Source organism: Choloepus didactylus, chromosome 3 (genome assembly GCF_015220235.1).
Source record: "Choloepus didactylus isolate mChoDid1 chromosome 3, mChoDid1.pri, whole genome shotgun sequence".
NCBI classification, from domain to species: Eukaryota; Metazoa; Chordata; class Mammalia; order Pilosa; family Megalonychidae; genus Choloepus; species Choloepus didactylus.
In genome coordinates this window covers 2,171,862-2,184,831 of record NC_051309.1, presented here as the reverse complement: position 1 = coordinate 2,184,831, position 12,970 = coordinate 2,171,862, and the positions used below count along the sequence as shown (strand labels likewise).

At 48.0% G+C, this 12,970-nt stretch overlaps 1 protein-coding gene across 5 annotated transcripts in view; it reads left to right on the top strand.

The window, feature by feature from the left end:
- Positions 1-12,970, top strand: part of POLN (DNA polymerase nu) — a 237,108-nt gene that overhangs the window by 187,294 nt on the left and 36,844 nt on the right. For all 5 annotated transcript variants that reach the window (XM_037829257.1, XM_037829260.1, XM_037829259.1 and 2 more), the window contains one exon: positions 7,883-7,965. In XM_037829257.1, the coding sequence (XP_037685185.1) occupies positions 7,883-7,965 (83 nt within the window). The remainder of the gene's footprint in view (positions 1-7,882; positions 7,966-12,970) is intronic.

The window sequence follows — 12,970 nt, the reverse complement described above, 5'->3', positions numbered from 1 at the left end:
CCCATTTTGCCCATTCTTCTGTTAGTGGGCCTGTCCCTCTGGCTGGTTTGTAAGAGCTCTTCCTTCCTGTGCTCCGATACTCCTCTCACTCTGGGAGTCTTTTTCCTTACTGTTTTTAAGGGATTTAAGATCTTAATTTTAATGCAGTTGAATTTATTGATCCTTATTGTGAGTGCTTTGTGTGCTTTTCTTAATAAATCTTTCCCTTCCCTGAGGATGTGAAGATAATCACCTATAACCTTGCTTCAGCTTCTTTTTGAAAAAAAATTGTCAAATTTGTGGAAAAGTTAAAAGTATAGCACAGTAATCTCTTACACAGATTTACCGAATGTTAACATTTTGACACTTCTGCTTTATCTATCTAGTAATAGTATTGGTGTTAATATTGTTTGCTGAGCTGTTTGTGGTTAAGCTGTAGACCTCATGACCCTTCACTTCAGTAGGTATTTACTAAGAACACTGATGCCATGTCCTGCTAAGTTCATGTATCAGCTTGGTTAGGTTAAGGTGTCCAGCCTCCATTATGGGGACATTTCATGGGTTTAAATCATGAGTCAGTTGATCGCATCAATGGCTGATTGCATCTACAATCAACAAAGACAATTGCCTTCAGCAATGAGAGACATCTCCTCCAATCAGCTGAAGGCCCAAAGGGAGAACTGATGATTTCAGCAGTCAGAAAAAGAGTTTCCATCTCTACTTCAGCCAGCCAGGTTCTTCTGGGGAATTCATCAAAAACCTTCATTGGAGTTCCCAACTTGCAGCCTGCCCTATGGAATTCAGACATGCCAGTCCCCATGGTCACGAGTCAATTCCTTTAATAAATTTCATTATAGACAGACAGACAGACAGACAGACAGACAGACACACACACACACACACACACACACACACACACACCTACCTTCTGTTGGTTCTGTTTCCCTGGAGAACCCTGCCTGCCCTATGGAATTCAGACATGCCAGTCCCCATGGTCACGAGTCAATTCCTTTAATAAATTTCATTATAGACAGACAGACAGACAGACAGACAGACAGACAGACAGACAGACACACACACACACACACACACACACACACACACACACACACACACCTACCTTCTGTTGGTTCTGTTTCCCTGGAGAACCCTGACTAATACAGCTCCCATAACCACAGTACAATTGTCCAATTCAGGAGAGTGAACATTTGGTACAATACAATTATCTAATATGCAGGCCATATTAAAACTGTGCTAATTGTCCCAATAACATCCTTCAGAAACTTTTCTTTTCCAATCTGGGATCATGCATTACATTTCATTGTCATGTCTTTTTTCATTCCCTTTCATCTAAAACAGCTCCTCAGCCTTTCTTTGTATTTCAGAACATTGACATTTTGAAGAGTACAGACCAGTTATTTTTTTTTATCTTCATTTTATTGAGATATATTCACATACCACGCAGTCATACAAAACAAATCGTACTTTCGATTGTTCACAGTACCATTACATAGTTGTACATTTCATCACCTAAATCAATCCCTGGCACCTTCATTAGCACACACACAAAAATAACAAGAATAATAATTAGAGTGAAAAAGAGCAATTGAAGTAAAAAAGAACACTGGGTACCTTTGTCTGTTTGTTTCCTTCCCCTACAGGCCAGTTATTTTTTAGAATGCACCTCAATCTGGGATTGCCTGATCATTTCTCATGATTAAATTTAGATTATACGTTTTTGGTGGAAATAATCTATATAGCTTCTAAATACCATATAGGGTTTTGTTTTGTTTTTGTGTGTGTTTGTGTGTTTTTATTTATGAAAATTTTTATTCTGTTGCCATATATATAATCTAACATTTCCTTTTTTTATAATAGATATATATTTCAGTGCTATTAATTGCATTCACAATCTTGTGCTACCATCACCACCATCCATTACCAAAACATTTCCATCATTCCAAATAGGAACCCTGTACATTTTAAGACTTAACTTCCAACTGCCCACCCCTACCCTACATATAGGGTTATTAATTCACCTGGAATTAACTTTTCTGTATGGTATGAACTAGGGGTGTGATTTTACTTTTTCTATATGGATAGCCAGTCATCCCAACACCATTCATTGAATGAATCTTCATTTCCCCTCTGCTTTTCAGTGCCTGTTCTGTCATTCTATCAATTGCCCGTACGTGTGTGAATCTGTTTCTAAGCCATCTGTTCTGCTCCACTAGTCTACTCATTACTGTACGATCACAGTATCTCCATGTATTAGTCAGTGTTCTCCAGTAAACAGAACCAATAGGATATATATGTGCACATGTAGATAGAGATTTATTATAAAGAACTGGCTCACATGACCATGGATTCGTAAGTCCAAACTCCAAAGGGCAGGCTGCAAGCTGGAAACTCCCATAAAGATGATGTTGAAGTCCTTAGTCCAAATTCCTCAGGGAAAGCTGGCTGGCTAGAAATTCTGGCAAGAGCTAGTGCTGCAGTTCAGACAAATTCTCCTGGCCTCTGAAATCCTCAGTTCTGGCTTTTAGGTACTCCAACTGATTGGATGAGGAAATTACCCAAATTGCTGGGGGCACTCTCCATTGTTGATTGTAAATGCCTCAACTAATGTAGATGCAATCAAGTGATTGTAGATGCAAATAACATCTATGAAATACCTTCACAGTAACAAGTAGGCCAGAGTTTAACCAAAAACCTAGACACCATAACCTAGCCACACACTTAATTACCACGCCTTTATGATGAGACTTGATATCTGACAGAGCAAGTCCACTCACCTTTTCCTTATTGGCTTTTTTAATTTTCACATAAATTTTAGAATTATCTTATGAAACTTCCCATAAAAGAGATGGTGAGATTTTGATTATGAGTGTATTACATGTAGAAATAAACTTACAGAGAGCTAACATCCTTACAATATTGACTCTTCCTTACATATAGGCATAACAGGATGTTTAGGCTCATCTTACATTTTCTCTGACCTACTTCTGGAATCAGCCATTTCTCCAGGGAGCTCACTGCAGCTGTGTCATCTTTGCATATTTTATACACACACACACACACACACACGTATACATACATATACATATACATATACAATGTATGTAGATGAGTGGGGCAGCATGGTAGATGCCGGGTAGACCTGTCCCCGCTCATAGCTCTTCTGTTTCAGCGTTCCTGCCTATTCTTGTATGTTTATTTTTCTATGTGTACTTTAGCATCACTTTGTGTAGGTCCATTAAAAAAAAAAAAACTCGTCAGTATTTTTATCGAAATCACATTAAATTCACAACTTAGGAAGAACTAACATCTTGATGTTGAAACATCTCAATCAAGAACTAGGGATGCCTTTTTGTTTGGTCAAATCTACTTTTGTCTCTATTTTATGCATGATTTTTCTGTAAATCTTCAGCTTCTCTAATAAATCTTGTGTCTTTCAGGAGTGTTTTTTAATTTATTACTTTTATTAGAGCGGAGTTCCCATATACCTACCCCCACACACACACACATTTCCCTATTATTAACATTTTGCATTAGTGTGTTACCTTTGGTATACTTGATAAATCAATATTATTATAGTTATATTATTATAACTATAGTCCATAGTTTACATTAGGGTTCACTCTTTGTGTTATATATAGTTCTATGGGTTTGTTTAATTTTTATTAGAGAAGTTGTAAGTTTATCAGGAGTCTTTTAAAGTTTACGTCATACAGATTTTACACATTTCTTGTCAAGTTTATTCCTAAGTATTTTATATTTTTTGTAAGTATTATAAATACAATCTTCTCTTCCATTATATCTTAACCATTATTATTTGTGTGTCTAAGGGCTACTGATTTGCTGTTAATTTTATTTCTTGCTACCTTGCTGAATTCTTTCATCATTGCTTCTCTAGGGGTTTCCAGGCATGTTATGATGTCATCTATAACTAGAGATAGTTTTTTTCATTTCCAAGTCTTATATCTCTAATTATTTTTTCTTATCTAATTGCGTTGGCTAATACTTCCAGAACAGTGTTAAACAGCGGTGAGCATTGTTGCCTTGTTCCTGCCCCTAGGAGAGATGCCTCCGGTGTTTCCCCATTAAGTAAGGTGCTGACTTTAGGCTTGAAGTGTGTTAGTTTGTCATTTTAAAGTACCCAGCCATTCCTGTTTCCTCAGGAGTCTCTATTAGGAATAGGTATTCAATCTTTAAAAGTTTTTGTCAACATCTGTGGAGATAATCATATAATTTTCTCCTTGGATCTATTAATGTGTGTCCTAACCCTGAACTGACCTTGTTTCCTGGTGTAAACCCCACTTGGGCCTGGGCTTTCGTGGCATCTGTGGGCTAAGGTTCTGAGTAGAGTTTGTGCATCGATATTCCCAAGCGCCATTGGTTTCTGCATCGGGGTGGTCTATGGCGGGCTCTAAAGCAGGTCTGCACGCAGCTTCTCCCGAAGCCAAGGTCTGGGGCAGTCAGCTCTCTCCTTCTCAATGTGCAGTGTGGAGCGGGCACGGGAAAGCTGCAGACACGGCCTCATCTGGACGGGGCACAAGGCAGCACAGAGCACCTGCTGCCAGGGTGTCCGGTCTCCCCGGGGAGTGACCTGACCCTGGCTGTCCTCTTGGGAGAGGCTTCCCTGCCCTTGCCCTGGGCGCTCCCCAGAGGTCCTTCGTGGTCCTTTATCCTCCCTGGTTGTCTCTGAGGTGAGGAGGGCATGGGCGGGCTTGCCTGTGGGAGGTTGGGGCCAAGGTCATCTTAAGGTCTGAACACTCTTGGCCTGGGCTGGGCATTGTTTGGCTGTACGAGTCTCTCAGAGACTCGGGTGACCTTTTTCTATTTGGTTTGGGTCAGCCCCATGAGCTTCGTGGCCTCTTGGAGAGCCACGCTTGTCTCGTGGTCCCTGAGGACCCTCCAGCCCTCTCAGAGACCTTAAAGCGGGTGGGGTGGCCCTCAGTACCCTCAACGGATTCTTCCCCAAGGCCGGGTTTTTGTTTTGTTTTGTTTTGTTTTTTATTTATTATTATTAAATTCAGTCTTATTGAAATACATTCACACACCATACAATCATCCATGGTATACAATCCACTGTCCACAGTGTGATAACATAGTTATGCGTTCATCACCACAATCTCTGAACATTTTCCTTACATCAGAAAGAACCAGAACAAGAATAAAAAATAAAAGTGAAAAAAGAACACCCAAATCATCCCCCATCCCACCCCATTTGTCCTTTAGTTTTTATTCCCATTTTTCTTCTCATCCATACACTAGATAAAGAGGGTGTGATCCACAAGGTCTTCACAATCACACTGTCACCCCTTGTGATCTACATTATTATATAATTGTCTTCAGGAGTCCAGACTGCTGGGTTGGAGTTTGGTAGTTTCAGGTATTTACTTCTAGCTATTCCAATACATTAAAGCCTAAGAGGTGTTATCTATATAGTGCATAAGAATGTCCACCAGAGTGACCTCGACTCCATTTGAAATCTCTCAGCCACTGAAACCATTTCGTCTCATTTTGCATCCCCCTTTTGGTCAAGAAGATACTCTCAGTCCCATGATGCCGGGTCCACATTCATCCCCAGGAGTCATATTCTGCATTGCCAGGGAGATTTACACGCCTGGGAGTCGGGTCCCACGTAGAGGGGAGGGCAGTGAGTTCACCTGTCGAGATGGCTCAGTTAGAGAGAGAGAGGCCACATCTGAGCAATAAAGAGGTACTCGGGGGGAGACTCTTAGGCACAATTATATGCAAGTTTAGCCTCTCCTTTGCAGTAACGAGCTTCATAAGGGCAAGTTCCATGGTCGAGGGCTCAGGACATCAAACCGCCAGTCCCAATGTTTGTGACAACATCAACACCAATCCAGGTGAGGATGTCCAACACATCCGCACCTTCCCCCAGATCCTCGGGGCTGGGGAGGGGGAGGCTGTAAATATATTTTTTATTATCTGCCCCAATTACTCTGGGATGTGTCACTATTTCACTCCAGCCTATACTAACCTACCGTATCTCACTTCCTATTCAAAGTTCCATGCAATTGTGGTGTTTGAACAAATTGACTATGGAGTTGTACCGTTTAGAAAATTTAGATCCTGTACCAAATAGATATCTCTTCCCTTGGTCTCATATGGAAGTTCCAAGGCCGGGTTTTAATCCGATTTTGTTCCTCAAAGCATTTCTCAGTTTCATCCTTTACTCTTTGGGGTTGAGAAGAAGCTGTTTCTTAAAACCCTTTCCAGTCCCCAGATTCCTGGATCTGTCTGTCTGTCTATACTGTTCATTTCTGCTTGCACAGCAGTCAGTTATTTTCTGACCTGATTGTTTATTGTTACACCCCGTCAGTGCCGTCCGTGGTAGCCAGCACAAGCTGCTGTCATGCAGTTTTCCAGCCTCCACCTAAAGCTCAGTGCCCTCCAGGTGTGTCACCTCCTTCCAGGTTACTGGAGGTGCCCACCATCTTACCAGATGTTCTGCCACTGCATAGGATGCAGTCTGCCAAAAGTGCCTTTGGAGTCATGCAGCATAATAGCCCGATGACCCCTGAAAAACAAGGGGGGCTGCTCCCCATCTTCAGAGAGCCTCCTCTCACCTGGTGGAAGGGTGGTTCTGGACAGCTTCTTGAGCGTCAGCAGGCTCTTGGCAAAGTGAGCTTGTGCCGTGGTCCTGGCAGCATAGCAGGAGTGTGGACTCTGGAGCTGGGGTCCCGGGTTCAAGTCCCGGCACTCCCCCTCCTACCTATACATCTGTTTCCTCTCCTGTGAAATGGGCACAGGACTGGGCCCTCCTGGGGCTTTTGCACCTGGCAGCAGAGCCCTGAGAACCACACCCAGCAGGTGGTGAGCCTCCCGAACATGCCACTGAGAGGGGTTTGCCATCTTCCTGAAGTTCCTTCACAGTTCAGTAATCATTGGCTTATGAGCAAGTGATGAATTCTGGGTCCAAGAAATTCTAGTGAGAGATGGAGAGCAAGAAGCCTGACAGCCCCAGCCCCAGGGCTGGACAGTGGGAGCTGCTCGGTTTAGATTTGAGAGGCGGTGGCTGTGACCTGGGCCTGCCAGGGAAGGGGCCCAGGGAGGGGGCGGTCCCCCTGAGAGGCAGCTGCTGGGGACAGGCTGTCCACGGAGTGGCCTCGCAGCTCTTTCCTGGGAGAGCCCTGAGAGGGCTGCTGCAGCCACACCAGTCTCGCCTTGCACTGCCAACGCCCCACGTGGGACTTTGCATGGTGCGCTGGGCAAACACTGGCTGCGTCCCAGGGCCCTGCCAGCTCTCAGAGCCCGGGCTGGGGAGAGAGACTTTATCTTCCCTGGGGGTGGGAGTCCCCAAGCTGCGTGCTGCGCCAACTATCGCCCCCAACCCCCCTTCCTGGGGACCTCCAGGACAATCCTGTCAGCTCCGCGCAGCAGCTCCCCACCCAGCCAGAGCTTGGCCAGGACGAATGTGGTCTGCGCGCTGCCGAGGCCAGGGCCGGGTCCCCGCAGGCCCATGGGACAGCTGCCCTCAGGCGCAGGCTGCGCTAGTGCTCGCTGGCCTGGCCGCTGGGAAGAAGGTGCGGCCCCCAGAGGCCCAGTAGATGCGAGAGGGAGGGCGGAGGGCAGGCTGGGATGGCGGCCCCCCAAGGAAGGATCCAGGCGCGGCCTCGGGAGCTGGGCCCTACCAGGGCGCCCCGGGGAGACCTGGCATCAAGAAGGGCCGCAGGCACCAAGGGCCGCCGGGAGCCGGGTGCCCCCGCGAGGATCCCCGGAGCCCCGCAGAGGTCTCGCCGAGGGCTGTGGTCGCAGGTCAGGGCCGGGCCCCTGGTCCCTCCGTCTGGGGAGCAGACACCGCGGAGGGCCTGGAGCCCCAGGAAAGCCACGCCTGTGGCCCGGCTGCCTGACGCGCCGTCTGTCCCCGCAGGAAGAACGTTCCCGCGGGCCAGGTGACGCACGCCTCCAGGGAGCAGACCAAGAAGGTGGTGTACGCGGTGGTCTACGGGGCAGGTAGGCCGCGGGCCCGGGGGCTCGCGCAGGGAGGCGGGAGGGAGCGACGCGGCCTGGTACTGCCCAAGGCGCCCCTGACAAGGCTTCTGCGGTTGTTTATGGGCACTGCGGTGACGCTGGAGCTTGGGGCCCTGCTGGGACTTGAACACCGTTACCCAGCCCACCCTGGGCCGGCCTCCCCCGTGGGCCGGCGGCACGGGAAGCCGGGGAGCCGGCCCCACATCACAGCGCTGTGCTGGGCAGTCATTCTGTGCTTTGAGACCCTCCACGGAACCCTCACGCACAGCTTTTTAATTTGAAATTACACCTCGAGAATGCCCGTAGTTGGACTTGTTGCCACTTCTCAGCACATATCCATTTCTCTGGACCACACAGCTAAGGTGAGCCCCCCACAAAGAGCAGAGCCAGCCCCAGGCCAGGGGCCCAGCTGCTTGTGGCAGGCGGGAGAGAGGGGGCTGCACCAGTGAGTGCTGCCGGCTCCGCCACAGGCGGTCTCCTCTCCCTCCTCCCCCTCCTCCTCCTCTCCCCCGTCCCCCTCCTTGTCCTTAAACCCTAGGCCCCAGGGCACCCAGGGCACAGCACTCCTTGTGCTCCCTGCTGCCCTCCCTTCTCCTCTCCCTTAGGCTCTCTGACATGGCTACCTTGCTTTTCAATTCCTTCCCTCTCTAGGTCATGCTGAATCAGTGTGGCCTGATTTTCTCTCGGGAGAGCAAGGGAGAGGGTCGGGGAAGTCTGTTGGCCTGCCAGCCCCTCCTTAAGGAAGGGTCTCTCCAGCTAGGCCTGTGCAAACCCCCTTCCTTTGAGCAGGTCTGCTTTGAGCAGCAGAGCTTGGGCCAAGACCCTGAGAAGAGACTTCATCTCTCTGCCATGCAAATACTTTTTCATTCAAGGAAAAGCACCAAAATGAACAAACCTCCAGTCCAAGAGGAACTGGACAAACAGCAGATTCTCCCAAGAGCCACCTTGCCACTGCGTGGTGCCGCGGTCCTGCTGGCTGCACTTCCAAAGCAGCCCCCCCACGACTGTAAGGCATCGTGCTCGCTGAGCACAGGGCCTCCTCCCCCGGGGAATCTTGCGCTTGCTCCTTCTTCTGGACCACCTGCCCCCACGGTCCACAGGGCTCGCCCCTCACTGCGTTCAGCTCTTTGCTAATGTGTCCCATTCGCAGCCTTCCTCGACTGCTGTGTTAGTTATCCATTGCTGTGTAACAAATCCTTTAGGTAAGGATGGTGGGATATTCCCCCCTCCCCACCGATACCCCTTCTTGCGGTTTTTACTTTATTTGGGGAGGGAGAGGAAAAAGCTACACTTTGTAAATAAGCAGTGAGTCACTTGCCGGGATGCTTGTGAAGAGGGTAATTTGGTTGCTTTGAGCCCTGGTGGTGACACAGAGGCTCCCACCCCAAGCCTTCGCTCTGTGGTTCCCATTGTTCTCACCCTGCTCGACAGCCAGAATTAGGGTGCATCTACCGGCGCCGGCTCGGGGCTCTGTTCTCCTTGTGTTTGCACCCAGAGCTCGTCAGAACCAGATGAGCTGGGGCTGCACGGCCCACGCGGATTTGCAGGTCTCCTGGAGGCCACGGAGACCCTCTGGAAATGCCACAGACGGTGTGGGGGGCAGGGGTCAGCCAGCCGATGTTCGATGGGTTGTGGTGCTACATTTTCATATCCACATGCTACCAAGGAGTCTGGAAGCTGCTAGGGGCATATGGCAGAAGTACGGCCAGGAGCCACCTTTCCGGGAGGTTTTCAGGCACCATGTTGATGTCATGTTGCAAGAGCAGTGACGAAAGACAGTAGAGGAAGAGCAGCCTATGAAACAAGGAGAAAAGGTGCTCAGAGGGCTGCGGCGTCTGGTGGTTGGTCCCCTGCGACTGCGGCAGGCCCAGGGCGCACGTCGCCCGCAGACTCACGCGTCCCGAGTTCAGAGCCTCTGCAGGGCTGGGCCTGTCCCTTCCAGGAGGAGGAGGAGGGAGCACGCTGAGCTGTGAAGCCACAGTTACACGAAGGCCGGGCCAGCTCCCCACCTCGCTGCTCTGACCTCACCCCCGGACCCTGCTTATGGCCACCGCAGAGCCCATCGGGAACCCAGGAATCCGCCTCCTCCAGGAAGGAACTCCTCACTCCCCTGTCTTTCTCCTAGAGTCCACTCAGCACTTGATTCCTCTCTAATTATCGCACCTTATTAAGTTGGCTTCCACATCCAATCATCATTTGCTCAACAAGCACTTATCGAGGTTTGCTGTATGCCAGGCTTCATGTTGGGTGCCAGGAAGGCCCATTTCCTGCTCCCAAGGAGCCTGCATCTGTCAGTAGAGAGCCATGAGTAAGCCTGAGGTTATGGCACTGCATGTGCTCTGGGTGCCCAGGGAGTTTGGACAGAGCGGGGGAGCAGGGAGGACTGCCCGGAGGCACCCACACCTGCTCTAGATTCTGACCCATGACTAGGATCAACTCCAGTTCCGAGGAGCCAGCATTCCTGCAGGCCCACTATTGTGCCAGGCACTTGTTAAAATGTAAACAAGAGTGAGAAAATATTGGCAGGATGTGTGGGCAAGAGTACTTGGAGACAAGAGAGCTAAGATTGCCTTCCTAAAGTTAAAATTGTAATGTACACATATACACACACGGAAGATATCATTAGCCAAATGTGGGAAATACCAAACCGTGTGTTCATATGTGACTTCAGGGCTGGGGAGGGCCTACTGCTCCCACCAAGGGTACCTGGGGCCCCCTCAGGACAATGGACCTGCCTCGTGAACTTCAGCAGCAGAAACATGACCAGCTGGACAAGACCGTCCCCTTTGTGGAGGACAGTGATGTGAAGAGAAGGGGCAGTCCACATGGAGCACCGAACAGAGCCAAGGGTTGTCCTGCTTGGGGAGGAGACAGCGGCCTTTAAGTGTGACAGTCCCACTGGCAAGGGTGTCCAAGGAGTGGGGAGCAGGAACGCAGGGCCTGGAGAGCTGACCAGACCCTCTATCTCCAACTCAGTCTCATCTCTGCTTCTGGAGCTACCAACAGTGTTTCCTCCTCTTGGAGACAGCCTTCTTTGTGTACGGGACCTTGGCTACCTGCTACCTTTCAGGTATGGCAGCAGCTCTCTTGCAGAAAGGAAAGGAGTTCTTTCTCAGCCATAAATATTTAGCAGTGGCCAAGTAGAGCCCATGAACCAACACTCCCCTAGGTATCAACTATAAACTATGGAGAAAATATAAAATGCAACTACCTGAGGGCTCTGGAAAGTGATTAAAAGCAGACAGAAACTGGAAGGAAGTTGACACTAGAAGAAAGGACTAGTACAGAGCGGGCTTCCCATTTTAACAGCCCTTAGCATGAAGGCAAGCTTCAGTCAATGTTATGGGTAGCAAAAATCTGATAGAAATCTGTAGTCTTATTAGCTTGATGAATCAAAAGGCAATCAGGGCAGCTGGAAAGTGAGGGGAGAAATCCCAGAAAAAAGAGAGCCAGCCCACCCTGATCAAGATGGCTCTGTCCCCCACAGAAGCTTTGAACATCCAGCAAGAACTGGCAGACACAACTTTCTCACAGCTCCAGAAAACAGGTAAAGGACTGCAGTGACAGGGCGAACGCCAAATCAAGGAAAAGACCACCTGAATTGTCCCTCCCACATCCGTCACCAGCTCAGCACTCCCAGTGTGGATCCCAGGTCCTGGTTCTGGAGGGAGCAGAACAACCTATGTGCACATGCTGGGAATATGTATGTCTGACCCAGTCTGTCTGGTGGTGGCCTCAGGGACTGAACCAGGACATGCCTTGCAGGCTCACCATCCCAGAACTTTCCCTGAATGGAGAAGGCAGCTCACCAAGCTCTCCTACAGAGCGCTACGGGAGAGCAGTCAAGTGGCTGCTTGGGGCAAAGGATGGCTGGCTGTACAACATACAGTGCAGTGCCCAAGACCATGAGAAAACTTTCCTAGGGGAGGGGGGATGTTGGTATCTGTGTCAATGGAGTGATTCCTAGGTCCCCACATGCATGTCCGAGACAAGAAGTTTGTGCAGAATGGATCAGGGTGGCCCCTATACCCTTGCTTCAAGCTTTTCTCTAAATTCATATGGATAAGCCCTGAAGGAGAGCACTCACACATGTCCACTGGCAAAGGCTGGGAAAGCTGGTTTTTTGTTTGTTTCATTCAGGGAAAGCTTTGCCATAATACTGGCTGGATACAAGCTTAAGGAATAGACACCTCATGTTAAAATGTCAAAATGTCCAAGTTTCAACAAAGATTACAAAGCATACAAAGAAACAGGAAGTGATGGCCCAGGCAAAGGAGAAGATTACAGTATTAGAAACCATCAATAAGGAGGACCAGACTTAAGAAATACCAGAAAAAGACTTTTTAAAAATGGTCCTAAATATGCTCCAAGTGCTAAAGGAAAATATGGACAAAGAACTAAAGGAAACCAGGAATACAATAGATGAACACAGAATATCCACAGAGAGATGGAAATTATGATAAGGAGCCAAATAGTAACAGAAATTAAGAATTCCTTAGAGAGATTCAACTTCAGATAGGAGATGGCAGAAGAAAAATTAGTGAACTTCAGATAGGACAATTGAAATCATCCAGTCTAAGGAGCAGAAAGAAGAAAGAATGAAAAAAATTAAACAGATCCTGAGGAACCTGTGGGACACCATCAAGCATATCAGTATAAACATTGTGGGAGTCCCAGAAAGAGAAGAAAGAGAGAAAGGGGCAGAGAGAATATTCAAAGAAATCATGGCTGAACCAATCCCAAGCACAATTTTAATGAAAGACATGAATATAGACATCCAAGATACTCAAAAAACTCCAAACAGAATAAGCCCAAATAGATCCACATTGAAACATATTATAATCAAGCTGTTGAATACCAAAGATAGAAAGGTCACTAAAAAGAATCAAGATATCATGTACAAGAGAGCCTCAATAAGATTAAGAGCAGATTACTCGTTGGAAACCATGGAGGCATGAAGGCAATGGGATGACAGATTTAAAGTGCT